This window comes from Echeneis naucrates, chromosome 19 (assembly GCF_900963305.1).
Source record: "Echeneis naucrates chromosome 19, fEcheNa1.1, whole genome shotgun sequence".
Lineage (NCBI taxonomy): Eukaryota > Metazoa > Chordata > Actinopteri > Carangiformes > Echeneidae > Echeneis > Echeneis naucrates.
This window is the reverse complement of record NC_042529.1, coordinates 2,539,921-2,553,375: the sequence shown is the minus strand read 5'-3', so window position 1 is coordinate 2,553,375 and position 13,455 is coordinate 2,539,921. Positions and strand designations below refer to the sequence as shown.

The 13,455-nt window shown below is 45.6% G+C and overlaps 1 protein-coding gene across 3 annotated transcripts in view; it reads left to right on the top strand.

The window, feature by feature from the left end:
* The window catches only part of LOC115059614 (ankyrin-3-like), a 101,643-nt gene that overhangs the window by 82,791 nt on the left and 5,397 nt on the right, over nucleotides 1–13,455 (top strand). For all 3 annotated transcript variants that reach the window (XM_029527205.1, XM_029527204.1, XM_029527203.1), the window contains 3 exons: nucleotides 7,698–7,772; nucleotides 9,008–9,139; nucleotides 9,456–9,599. In XM_029527205.1, coding sequence (XP_029383065.1) covers nucleotides 7,698–7,772; nucleotides 9,008–9,139; nucleotides 9,456–9,599 — 351 coding nt within the window. The remainder of the gene's footprint in view (nucleotides 1–7,697; nucleotides 7,773–9,007; nucleotides 9,140–9,455; nucleotides 9,600–13,455) is intronic.

Below are 13,455 nucleotides of genomic sequence, written 5' to 3'. Positions count from 1 at the left end.
TACTAAAAGATGTAGCAGATATGAAAGAGGATCTGATAAGAATGTCAGCTATCCTCCAGACAGACACACAGACGGCAGCCAAAACTGTCCAAACATCAAATACCGGCACTCCCAAAGAGACCAAGTTAGAGGATGAGGAGCCGTTTACTCTAGTTGAGAAGGTGAAAGAGGATTTAGTAAAAGTCAGTGAGATATTACAGAAAGATGTGATGGTTGAAGGTAAGGCCGTCGCAGATAAGGACAAAGCCTCAGAGGATGAGTGGGAGGAATTTTCCAAAGATGAGATTGAGGAGGCACAAAGAAGTGCCCTCACAGACTATCGCCCACCGTTTGATGAGAACACGCTTCTTCTCAAGCACCAATCCATGACAAGCAGAGACTTAGAGTTAGCTAAAGTAGTAGACTTTTTAACAAATGACATTGGCGCTAACTCTCTGTCCATAATGACAGAGTTGAAATCTAAGTATGAGGAGGCAGCAAAAAGGGAAGGGGAGGAGAAACAGAAACGTGTTCTTAAACCGTCTATGTCGATACAGGAGCACAAACTCAAAATGCCCCCGCCAGTCTCAGGCATGCTGAGGTCACCCTCAGAGAAGGACTTAAGCAAACTTGCTGAGTCCTATCAGGGGTCAGAGACGATTTTAGAATCACCCGAGGACCTGTCTCATGAGCAGGATAAGAGTCCATTGTCAGACAGCGGATTTGAGACCAGGAGTGAAAAGACCCCCTCTGCTCCTCAGAGCGCAGAGAGCACAGGACCTAAGCCTTTATTCACAGATTCACCCATCCCTCCCTGTGTAACTGAGACCAGGACTGAATTGGTCCACATTAGGAGCTATGAGCAGCCAGATGATCCTTGTGAGCCTCTTTTCATGGACGAGGCAGCATCTGCCCCTCCTTCCATAGAGCCAGATCCGGCTTCAAAAGCCCTTCAGATGAAAATACCAGATGAAGACTCCATGATGAATAAAAGCATGTGTCTTAAAGAGGAAACTCATATTACTACCACGACTAGAATGGTCTATCACAAACCCCAACTTACCGAAGGGGCAGAGATGATAGAGGAAGGTATGTCAGTCAGAGATATCATGAAAGCTTTCCAGACAGGTAGGGACCCATCCAAAGAGCTGGCAGGTCTCTTTGAGCACAAGGCTAGTCAGGATTCTGTCAAAGGTGATGAGCTGACTCCGAGATTTCTAGACAGAGACATTAAATCCAAACCCAAAGTGGAAAGGATAATTGAAGTTCATATTGAAAAGGGCCACAGCACAACAGAGCCAACAGAGGTTATTATCAGGGAAACCAAAAAACACCCCGAGCTGTACGTCTACAAAGGCGACCGTGGAATTAAGGAACTTACTGATTACGATGACGTCCAACAGGAAGAGGAGGAGCTAACTGCCGAAGAATCCCTGCCCTCCTTCCTGGAAACATCTCGCGTTAACACCCCATTGTCACAGGAGGAAGACAGTCGCCCCAGTTCTGCTCAGCTCATGGCAGATGATTCATACAAAGCCCTGAAGCTACTGAGCCAGCACTCGGTTGAGTACTGTGATGACGAGCTGTCAGATATCAGAGGCGAGTCGTATAGGTTTGCTGAGAAAATGCTTCTGTCGGAAAAACTCGATGCGTCTTCCCTTTCTCACTCTGACACAGAGGATTCAGCCATGATGGCAGACAAAAACCGCCACCTCATTCATGAAAATGGTGGTAGTATGAGTCAGCAACAAGGAAGCCCCAAAAGAGAGTTTGTCTCTAAGTCATCCAAAGATGGCTCCCCTAAATCTGGTAAATATTTGCACAGAGATGAACCATCTCCGTTTGATAAAGTGACGGTGCTGCATTACTCCACAGAACCGGGCAGCCCCAAACATGCTGTTTGGATGCGATTTACTGAGGATAAGCATGACAGGAGCAGGGACAAGCTCCTGTATGAGGACAGGGTAGACCAAACGGTAAAGGAAGCTGAAGAAAAACTCAGCGAGGTATCTCAGTTCTTCCGTGACAAAACGGAGAAGCTCAATGATGAGCTACAGTCCCCGGAGAAAAAGCCTCTGAGACGAGAGCCGAAGGAGCCCAGATCCTGGCCTAGCTCAGCCTGCAGTAGCCCTGAGAAAACACAGCAGAAACCTAAAGCGGGAGAAGAGGGGGTCAGTAAAAGCAAACTCAGGGAGCCTTCGGTGAGTAAAATGTTTGGGACCGCCACAACAGCAGAAAAGAAAAGCTCTAGCTTACCAAGCAGCCCTTTGAAAAGCAACCTCTCTCACACCAGTGATGATAAAATTAAACAACAAACTAAGACCAGCGAATCTGCACCCTCTTCCCCTGCTCATGCGAAATCAACATCTAAAGTTAGTGCGGTCAGGATGAAGTTCGAATCTGAGGCTCAGAAGCAAAGTCAGTCTAGTCCAACTAAAGTTCCTCCTCCGGTGCAGCCAAAACCTTCAATAAAGAAATTACAGGAGAGCAAACTTCCTGTTTATCAGTTCTTTGCAGGGGGAAAGTCGTCAAAAATATCAGAAGATGAAAGCTTGACAAAAGATATTGACAAGGATAAATCAGCTTCCATAGACAGCATTAAACCAGTGGTGGTATCAACACCTAAATCTCCGAAACATATAGTAGAAAAACTGCCAAACAAAAACATCCCAGACGTGTCTGTACGAAGAACAGTTAGCAAAACTGAGACTGACAAAGTAGCTGCTAACGGGAAAGAGATCCATTCCAGTGTTACTCAGGAAATTAAAGAAAGCAATAAAGTTCAGAAAGCTCAGACATCTATTGTTCACGACGCCGTTAGATTATTAGAGAAAGAGAGTGAAGTTAAAAAATATCAAAAAATCACAAAAAGCGAGGCTGCTTCCAAAGAGGAAAGAGCTGAGCTGCCCAAAAAAGAAGGCGAGGAGCCTCTGAATAAAAATCTCAGAAAAAAAATAGAATCTCTAATTCCCGTAAGATCAGCGTCGTCAACTTTAGATAACGACCTCAAAAAGGAGCAGATGGTAGCTAAACCCTCACAGATACCTACACTGTCTAAAAGCAACATACAGACGAGTCTTGAGACAATCGTAGCAAAAACAGATGAAAATCAAACGTTTGAAATTCTAGATAATGCGCCCAAAGATTCCAATTCCAATAACCTCCCTAGTCCAAGAGAAACGCTGGAGAGTGTCTTAACACCTCCAGCTGCTACAACAACCAAAGAGAACTTCAAGGGCATAAAAACCTTACCGGTTTACGTCAGCGTCCAGGTGGGCAGGCAGGCAGAGAGGGAGGCCAAAGGAGCTCTGTACGCAGTCAAACAGAAATCAAACTCAGCGCTCAGCCCCATAAGTCCGGACGACGACACACTAGAGCAGGTGTCCTTCATAGACAGCTCAGGGAAAAGCCCCCTCACGCCGGAGACCCCCAGCTCCGAAGAAGTCAGCTACGACCTCATGACCAGAACCACCGAGGGCTTCATGGGATTCGTGCCGGGGAAGCCCAGCCCCATCATGGAGGTATCTGAGGAGTCGGAGGGAGACGACAAAGTTGTTTTCTCTTTTAAAGACACCCTACCAGAAAGTACAGCAGACATTCCCGCCACCCAGGCAGACATTGCTAACGCCAATAAGCAGGAAACAGAAATTAACCATAACCTGCAGGAGTTAACAAACAGATTCAACCAGCAAGATACAACGTGTAATGGCAGGTATGATGATGAAATAACAGGGCAGGGGCATCAGGAAGTCTCAAAAGACAAAGGTATCGCATATATCGAGTTCCCTCCTCCTCCTCCTCTGGACTCGGCCTCAGAAATTTCAGACCCAGAGAGGAAAGGTTCCTGTGCCTCTTCAGAGACTGAGACGGAAATGATGGAGGTGAATTTACAAGAAGAGCATGACAAGCACCTGCTGACAGAGCCAATTATTCGAATCCAACCCCCCTCCCCAGTGCCTCCTGGGGAAGATGACGGTCAGTCAAATGGTGAAGATGACGACGATGATGAGTCAATCTTTCAGCCAATCCCTTGTAAGAAATTTACTTTCAGAGTTCCCGAGGAGGAGGAGGAGAAAAAGGAGAAGGAAAAGGCATCAAAATCCAAAAAACATGACAGAAACGGTAACAACAAAGACATTAATGGTGGGAGCAATGGAACCAATGGAACCAACGGAACCAACGGCTCCAACGGCTCCAACGGTTCTAATGGTAAAGGAGAAGACTACGAATATGAACAAAATGGAAATGACCAGTCGATAACAGACTGTTCAATAGCTACAACAGCTGAATTTTCTCATGACACAGACGCTACAGAGATAGACTCTCTAGATGGATATGAACTTAATGACGAGGATGACGGCCTGTGCGAGCAGGCGGATTTACGGCTGTTTGGTCTTCCGGACAGCCGCAGGGATGTCTGGGCCACAGACACGTTTAGGTCGCCCGATCGCTCTTTTCCCCAGACCAAACTCGAAGTTATTGAAGAGGAGAAAACCCCAGAAGAATGTCAAAGGGACGCTTTTAAAACAGATACCCCCTTAAACGGTAGTAAACCTGATGCTATTAGTGCAGATGGGGTGAAAGGTCAGGAACAAAAAGCTTCAGAAAAAGAGGGATTTTCAGACACTTACTTTAGTTATAAATTAGAGGAGGAGTTCAACTCTCCTTTTAAGACTGTTGCCACCAAAGGGCTGGACTTTGACCCCTGGTCCAGCAAAGACGGAGAAGAAGAAATTGTTGACATGGGAGGGACGCGGGGAAGCAATGGTGAGCCGAGGCCTTTCGGACTAGCAGTGGACGAACAGTCTCAGGCCACAACGCCAGACACTACCCCGGCCCGAACGCCAACGGACGATAGCACACCGACGAGCGAGCCAAATCCATTCCCCTTCCATGAAGGGAAGATGTTTGAGATGACACGCAGTGGTGCGATTGACATGAGCAAGAGGGACATGGTGGAGGAGAGGCTCCAGTTTTTTCAGATTGGTGAGCATCACTACTCGGCGGGCAGGTACAGTGTTAGAGACTCAGAAGTAGACGCCTCCTCACAACACAGGGATCAGTTTAGCACTGAGGATCCCAAAGGTCCCTCTGTAGTCCCTCAAGTCTCCATTCAGACCACCACTGTTCAGCTAGAAATATCGAATCTGGCTGGCAATTACAGCACATGCAGAGACTCAACTTCCAACACTGAGCCCACATTCTCCACCTTTAGAGTAGGATTCAAGTTGTTATCTGATAAAACTTGTGATGCTTCAAATAGCATTTCTAAATGTAGAATAACAGGCACCTTTGATAACACAACCTCAGGATCAACTGTAGATAACTCAAACTACACAGATCATTCTAATTTTGATACATCGGGCATGACGGATTATCATTCAAATCATAGAATCCCTTCAGGTACTTCCAGACAGACTGATTATTTAGATTGGATCGCAGAAAATCACATCAGTTATTACCAAAGCACAGATCGCTCTTTTGCACCTTCGCAACAGATAAGCAATCCACAGTCATCGAGCAGCAATAAAAGTAGCAACGTCCCTGATGTCGCTCAGGCTGGCAGTGTTGTGTTTGACTTGTTGTCATCCTCGGGCCTGCAGGAGATCAGCAGGATAGAAGCATCATTCAACCAGGTAGAGCTGAACGGCGGGGACGACGGGGTTTGTCCTGATGTAGCAATAACACACAACAGAGCCAAAGAGGGCAAATCCAAGATATGCAGGTCCAGGCTACCAGTGAGGTCGCCCGGCCGCAAACTATGCAGCCAGAATCCGCCAACTGGAGAAAACCAGGCACGAAAACATGCAGATAAATTCCAAATCAGGAACCATGCAATGCACAAAGTCAGGAAGAGATTAGATCCTTTTGAGAATGTATTTCCTAAATCTAGGATCCCAGTTATGAAAGCCATTAAAGATCCCTCTTGTTCCCGCGAGGTTAGAAACAAATCTGCAGCTAGCGACAGAAACGTTAAAACCAGCAGGGGTCAAAAACAGCAAACTAAAAGCAGATCCGGCACTGAACAAGCGTGTAGCTCATTGAAAACCCAGAGAAGAAGTAGCACAATTGAGAAAAAAAACCTTGCAGCGATGTCAAAAAATTTTAGGAGGAGGTCTGTGATTGGTCAGGTAGCCCCCACTTTGGACCAACCCCCCCCCAAGGAGGCTGAAACAAAGTTAGGGGGGAAAACGCTGCCCACTGAGGACGAGGAGAGCTGCAGCCTCACCACTGCCAGGAACACTTCCCTGTCAGAGCCATCCTGCCCTTCACGCACCTCCACCTCCACCTCCACCAGCACATCAACACCATCTGCTAGAGATGAGAGAGCTGAGGTTGAGCAGGCCAGCAGTGAGAGGAGGAGGAGGAGGAGGAGGAAGAGTAGGCGGACACATGGAGGGAAGGAGCAGAAGGAGCAAGGGAGTCAGGTTGATCAACCAATCACGGGTCCTGTCACGGAGAACGAGACTAGTTTGTAAACTCTTTCTAAACACTTTTTCTACTTTTATCTTTCTCTATGAGATGCATGCAGCTGTTGTGGGTGCTTTTGCTTTGTGACGTGGCGTTTAAGTGTAGCTGTCACTTCCTCTTCCTGTCATTCCTGTTATTTGTGTCCTGTGCTGTCTTATTTAGACCCCAAGACCTAAAAAAGGCTAAAAACATGGCGAGGCTGAAGATGGCTGACTCAGCAATACTCACAAATCCTCCTGTGGATCAAGCACAAGAATTTATTCTGTTGGATACTTAAGATCCGTAATGAACACGAGTTTAATCAAACTATAGGAACTGTGATTTAAAAATCAGCTTCTGTTGAGGAGAGATTTTAAAGGTAGCCTTACACCTCACCACATGACACCACACCTCTCACTCCGCTCCAGACCCGATCAAGACGGTGTGACCCCTGTGTTTTGTTTTGGTCTGCTTGCTTGGTTTGTAGAGTTTGTTCGTTTTTGGTGGTACTTCTTGTTTTATTTCCCTTGAAAGCGCTGAGAAAACAATCCAATCGGCCGACCTTGACAATCACCTGTGATGGATCACGTTTGATTTCAAGCTGAAGCGTTGGGTTGCTTTTTTCAGCGGGAACGAATGTTGCCTGACGGTAGATCGTTGGTTGTTAGTGACGTGATACGAAAGTGAACTCTAAACTCTTACTGATAATACTAAAATTACTGAACATCAAAGTATTGAGTGTGAAAATGTGATTCATTTATTTGTTTTATTTTCTGGCCTCACTGATCCTCATGCTTTTGCGTATATTTCACATGATCCGTTGTCTCACTGACTTGTTTTGTTTATACAGATGAGGATGAGCTGTTTCCTTCTGTTTTTACTGTTTACACTGAGTTTAGCTAACAGTTACCTGGATAAGGATACTTCCAAAATGTCAAATATTCAAGCGTCTGAATTATTGAGGGGAGTGTGGCCAGAAAAGCTGTATTTTATTTTTTCATTTTGGGACGGTGAGCTAAAGTTGGTTCTTATGTTTAATGAGAACGTCTGAAAATGACACAAAAAAAGAGGGTGAGTTTAATGAAGTAGCAGAAGTAGTATGTTTGAGCCACATTCATGTCAGCAGACTTCAGTTCACAATCCCAATCTTTCTTCTGTTAAATGTCATCGCTCCCCTCTGCAGACATTTTATGAGAACTTTATTTGATTCAGGGATCTGAACCGTCACTGTCCTGCCCCCCGCCCCCTTCCCCCGATTCCTCCCACAGGCCCTCAGAGTCCCTGTGAGAGAACAGACCTCCGCATGGCGATAGTAGCCGACCACCTCGGACTCAGCTGGACTGGTGAGTCTGCATACACTTTTTCCTCACGCCTCATAAAACACGCCAGCCAAATACGAGCATGACACCGCTTCGATTTTGGAGTATCTGACTCTGTTAAGGGTCCAAGCAGAGACAAACATCGGCCTTGTAACAAAAATGATTCAGTGTGTGTTTGACATCTCGGCCGTGTCTGAATGAATCAGCTGGACTGAGTCCAGCACTCCAGGAGAACTCTTTTACAGTTTGCTGCCATCTGGTGGAGGTTTACTGTAAAATATGTCAGACTTGTCGGTGCTGCAGTGGCAGTTAAAGCTACATACATCATCTTCTATCTACAATAATTCATCTAAATACAAACATTAAAAAAGCTCAAGGTGCTCAAGTGGAGCTTTTCAATTTAATGCATGAAATTCAGACAAACTCAGCTCACATTGAGACATTTTGGGAGTTAACACTGAAAAAATCCACAAAGTAAACAGCCTATCTATGAATGCATTTATACTTCACTGTCACGTAGCTTCATATTTGACTGTGTTTAAGATTTAAGAGGACGAGTGGGATGATATTTATGCTGTGCTCGAGCAGAGATAAGGGTGTGGCCTCTGCAGTTTAGCCCCAGCCTGTCCTCCTGCACTGCAGCACTGCCCCACGCCTGTGTGCATGTTTGTGAGCGGGTGCAGCAGAGCGAGTCGTCGTCCGTCCGGTGACCGAGTGAGAGCTCAGTGGGGGGAAGGAATCCATATTTAATGTGTTGTGCTGCTGCGGTTTTTAGATTAACCGCCCTGGTGCTCGTCTGTGCAGCAGCATTTCACTTTGTTTGGCAGGTTTTCAGTGAATGAGGGAAGTAAACAGAAAGGGGAAGTGCTGTCATATATTGTGATGATGTTTTCAGAGCTGCAGTTTCATCACTTAAATATAAGACTCACTTCTTCATTTTCAGTGAGACGTATAATTTATTGTAAATTATGATCCTCCAAATGTGAAATCTCATTTAAAATGCCCCCACCCTCCTCATGCTAGCTAATTAATGCTGATGCTTTGTGCATTGCTCCACATGTTAGTGTTTCCCCTGTGGGAGTTATTTGTTCACACCAAATCCTGTTATCTTCATCAGATAACTGGCTGTTTTTAACAAATGCTCCACGTGTGGGGTCTAATGCAGAACGTGGCCGGTTGGTCAGTGTGGACATTCATGATCCTGAAGAAACCAAATGCGTGACCTTGGTTTGACCTCCTTGGGGTTTTTGTGTTTGCAGAGCTGGCCAGGGAGATGGATTTCTCTGTGGAGGAGATCAACTTCATCCGAGTGGAGAATCCCAATTCTCTGACAGCACAGAGCTTCATGCTCCTAAAGAAATGGGTGCACAGGGATGGTAAAAACGCCACAAGTAAGCAGAGTGTGTGTTTGTACGTTTTCTGGCTGAAATGAAGGCGGTCATCGTCCTTCATCTCCAAATCTACTTTCCCTGTCGTAGATCAGAATAGATCCTGAGACAGTCAGATAAAAGATAAGATCATTTTATTTGTCCCTCAGCATCAGACATGTAGGGGAGAGAATAGAAGCTGACAGAAGGCCGAAATTGTAATCGACAGATATGTACAAGAAAAACGTTGCACAGTTAAACATTGATGTTTTGTGGTCTTGAAAGAAGGCATGTTCATGTACACCTGCCAAAGTAACCCCTCTGTCTCTCTCACCTCCAGCGGACGCTTTAACCGCGGTGCTGACTAAGATCAATCGGTTGGATATTGTGACTTTGCTGGAAGGGCCCATATTTGACTACGGTAACATTTCAGGCACACGCTGCTTTGCCGATGATAACGCAGTATTCCCGGATCAGTCCGATGGTAAAGTGTAGCCCACCCTAGCTGAACTCTCAGTCTATCTTCTCAGTCTATCCCCTCACCCCTCTTCACTTCCTCTCTCAGCCAGATAGTCAGACCTGAATGTGCAAACAAAAGCAGAACCAATCAGGCTTAACCAAACAGTGGAAGTTAATTACGAGTTAATCAAAGTAACTTAATGGCCCAGGAGGTTCACTGGGTTCATAGTTAACGGACCGGCGGGTAATAACAGCATTAGAGTTGTGCTGATTGAGTGGTCACCCAGTCAGCTTGTTAGTTTTCCAACACTGGGCAGGCCACTCAGTCATGGGAACACGAACGGCAAGTGATAGATTATTGGGTAATTATCAATACATTGGAAAACCTGTAAAATTTGTTCCCGCTTTATGCCTTAGGGAGCATTATTGATTGAAAATGAGGGCAGGAAAATCTGTACCCTTTTAGGTGCATGGCACTTTTTTTTAATGTGTGTGACTGTTTTTGGAGAAGAAGCATGTTCCTGAGGCAAATGTTAGCTGCCAACGAGCTGGTGTTTCTGTCCCATCCGATAAATGTACTGACAAGATAACAACTGAAGCACATTTTTTTCAGGTGGGTTTAAGAGCTAGTTCACAAATTTGGTGTTAAAAACAGTCAAGTTTATGTCTGAACGTGTGACACATTTGAAATGAAACTAGAACAACCAATTACTTAAAAAAAAAGCATGCTTGCTTTAAGCAGTATAACAATTCCCTCCATCCCTCTTTCTATATTTCTCTCTTTCTTCCTAATTGAAATTTTAATGTGGCAGCAGCTAATTTTTCTCTGATATTGATGGAAAAAACAATGAGGGCCATTTCAGACCTCTGATGACAACGTGCATGTTGTTCCAGACAGGAAATGACAAATTAAACAAGTTAGGAGTTTGCTGTTTATCAGTTTATTATCTGAACAGATCATAGATCACACACACAATTTAAATATTTTTAGAACTGTATCCACAAATTTGCTTAGAAATGAAAGCAGAAAGACTTTAACTACGTAACGGAACCATCATGTTGATTTCAGAATAATACAGTAACAGATCATTCTGATTCAACAGTGGTAAAAAAAAAAAAAAGTTTTTGTAACGCAGTGTCGTTTTAGATAAAAAAAAACAAAGACATTAAGACCGTTCTTGTGTAGTTGGTGGTCGTATCTACAGGACACCAGGACAAACTTCTGAAATGGGCCTCATTGTAAATCTGTTGAATTCTGTTACCAAAAGTCATCTGAACACAAGGATCAGTGTTTCTGCCGTTTCCACTGAATCTGGAGCAAAGATGATCTTTTTGTGAAGATGATATGGGAAATGAAGTTTAACATGCATGGCTCTGGCTTTGTGTGACAGGCCGTCTGTTCTGATGTTGTCAGCTTGCAATGATACACTTTTAACACTCTTCAAATGGGCGGAGCCTTTTCAACTCACCCCCGAGCGTCCCCTGCGGGTCACGCCTCGGGGGACGCTCCGCGCTGGGTTGAAAATGAAACACCTTTTTTCAAAGTGTACGATGATGCTTCTGTGTCACTGCTGGCAGCTGTACTCTACCTCTCATCTCCTGGGTTCCTCCGGGCCTCCCAGCCTCTACGCGCCTCCGCAGCTTCTCCCGCTTTGAGGCCAGCAGACTCCCTGCCTTCCTGCTCCTCCTCCTCTTCCTCCTTTTGCTTCTCAGTGACTAACTCCTAAAGCAAATTCCCTTGTCAGTGCTAAACACCACTAACAGGCTCACCCAATGACTCGCTGCTGCTAACATCAGCTGCTTTCGGACCCAGTTGCAGCTTCTGCTCTTGCACCCAGCTGACTGTAGTGAGACTGGAGACCCCCCCCCCCCACGCCTCCCTGTCTGCGCTGACGAAAGCTGCAGATCTCTCCTGCCCATTAGTACCAACAGCTATAAGGACACATTATCATTTTTACTTTACATTCTGACATTATGCAAAAACACAAAAATTACTGTTTAAAGTTTGACTTTAACTAAAATGTCAACGAAGCAAAGATGTTCAGTATTTCTCCAGCTGAATTAGCTGTGTCCTAATTCTGCACTTATTATTATTATTATTATTATTAGGTCGCTTCTGAGCAGGTGTGCTCAGTTGAACAGTAGTTAGGTTAAGTATGTAAAAATTAAAATTTTCAGTTGGTCGTCTTTCTACAAGGAAAAAAGAAATGCACAGAAAAAAAAACAGAATAAAGTGACAGTTGTGGTGACATACTTTTTTCAAAAAGATCTTTGAGGCAGAGGCAGGAAGCGGCGGTGGGGAAGTTAGCCTGGCGGACATTTGAAAGGACGTCTGATGAACAAATCTCATGTTTGTGCTGCTTGTTGAAATTTGAGCCGCCCAAACGTGACACTAAAAAACTTATTGGAAGTGATCTGAGGCAGATCTGGGTAAACGCCCCACCGCTGTCAAACAAATAAATAAAAAATCCCATTTCTGTATGTAAATGTTGGGTGATATTTTGGGACTCAGCACTTTTTTGGAGGAATTTATAATAATCCAACATTGAGCCAACATTTCGTGCCCTGAACCATCCTTCCTCTGCAGCTGAACACACTTTAGACCACCTAGACCCCCCCCCCAAAAAAAAAAGCACAGTGTGAATGAATTTGTCTTTTCCTGGAACTTTTCAATGCTGCTGCTCTTGACAAAGGAGTCTATTTTTGCTTATCTGCTGTGATGATGAGCAGCCGGATGATTCCGGTCTGCAGCATCTCTGCTTCTGCAGCTTCTCCGTCAGTCAGTCATTTGTTCCCGCCACTGTCTGTCACTTCACATGTTTTTCCATCCAACTCTTCACTGACAGTTTTTCTGTCCTTTTTTTTTTTCTCCTTTCTTTTCTGTGCGATAATTGAAATAGCTCCAACATTTCCCAAGTCTCCTACGTTTCCATTGTGTCCCCGAACGTCTCGGCCTGTCATCCCTCTCCATGGTGCTCTTCCTCCCTTCACCTCCGTCTCATCTTCCTCGCCTCCATTTTATTTTGGCCGCATCACCTCTTTGTCTTTCCCCTCCCCCCCATCCATCCCCTCTCCCCCCTCTGTCTTTCAGTTCCCGTCTCCCCCATCGACGCCTCCCATTTACCTCCTTCCTGTCGCCCCCATCCTCCCTCACTTCTTCTCCCTTCCTTACTCACCTCCTCTTCCCTCGTCCCCTCGGAGTCCTCTCAGCTTCTCCACCTTCCTCTCCTCCCCTCGCTTTCCTCCCTCCTCCATTACCCCCCTCGTTCTTCGCCCTCCTCCCTCTCCTTACACCTCGGGTCCTTCCTCTCCTTCTATTCCATCTCCTCCTCCTCCTCTGTCTCCTTCCTTCCTTCCCCTTTCTCCCCCTTTCCCGTCCGCTCTCACTTCTACTCCCCTCTCTCCTCCACCCTTTTCCTCCCCTCCATCCTGCAATTCTACTCTCTCCCATTCTCCTGCCCCATACCACCACTCTCCCTCTCCCCCATCACTCCCCAGCTCCCCCCCACCGTCCCCCCTACCCCCTGGCATCCCCCCTTACTTCAGGCGGGATCGTTCGGTCCCTGAGCTTTACCTTTAGTTGTGCGTCGGGCGCTCTGCTCTTCTTTGCCTTTTCTTTAAATCAACACAACTAACCTTCAAGCTTTTGCACTCAAACTTGTTTTAAAGTGATCTAATGAAGAACACCCCCCCCCCCCTACACACACACACACACACGCACACACACACACGCCTTCACTAATTCCTCAAAATCAGTATCTCTGGTTTTGGCTCAGGAGATCTGACTTTAAGTGCTTTTATAAAAGCCTTTACTCTTTTAAGTGCCACCTTGAAACACCACCGGGAACTCCATCAGTTCTTTTGCAGATGACATTAGTGCA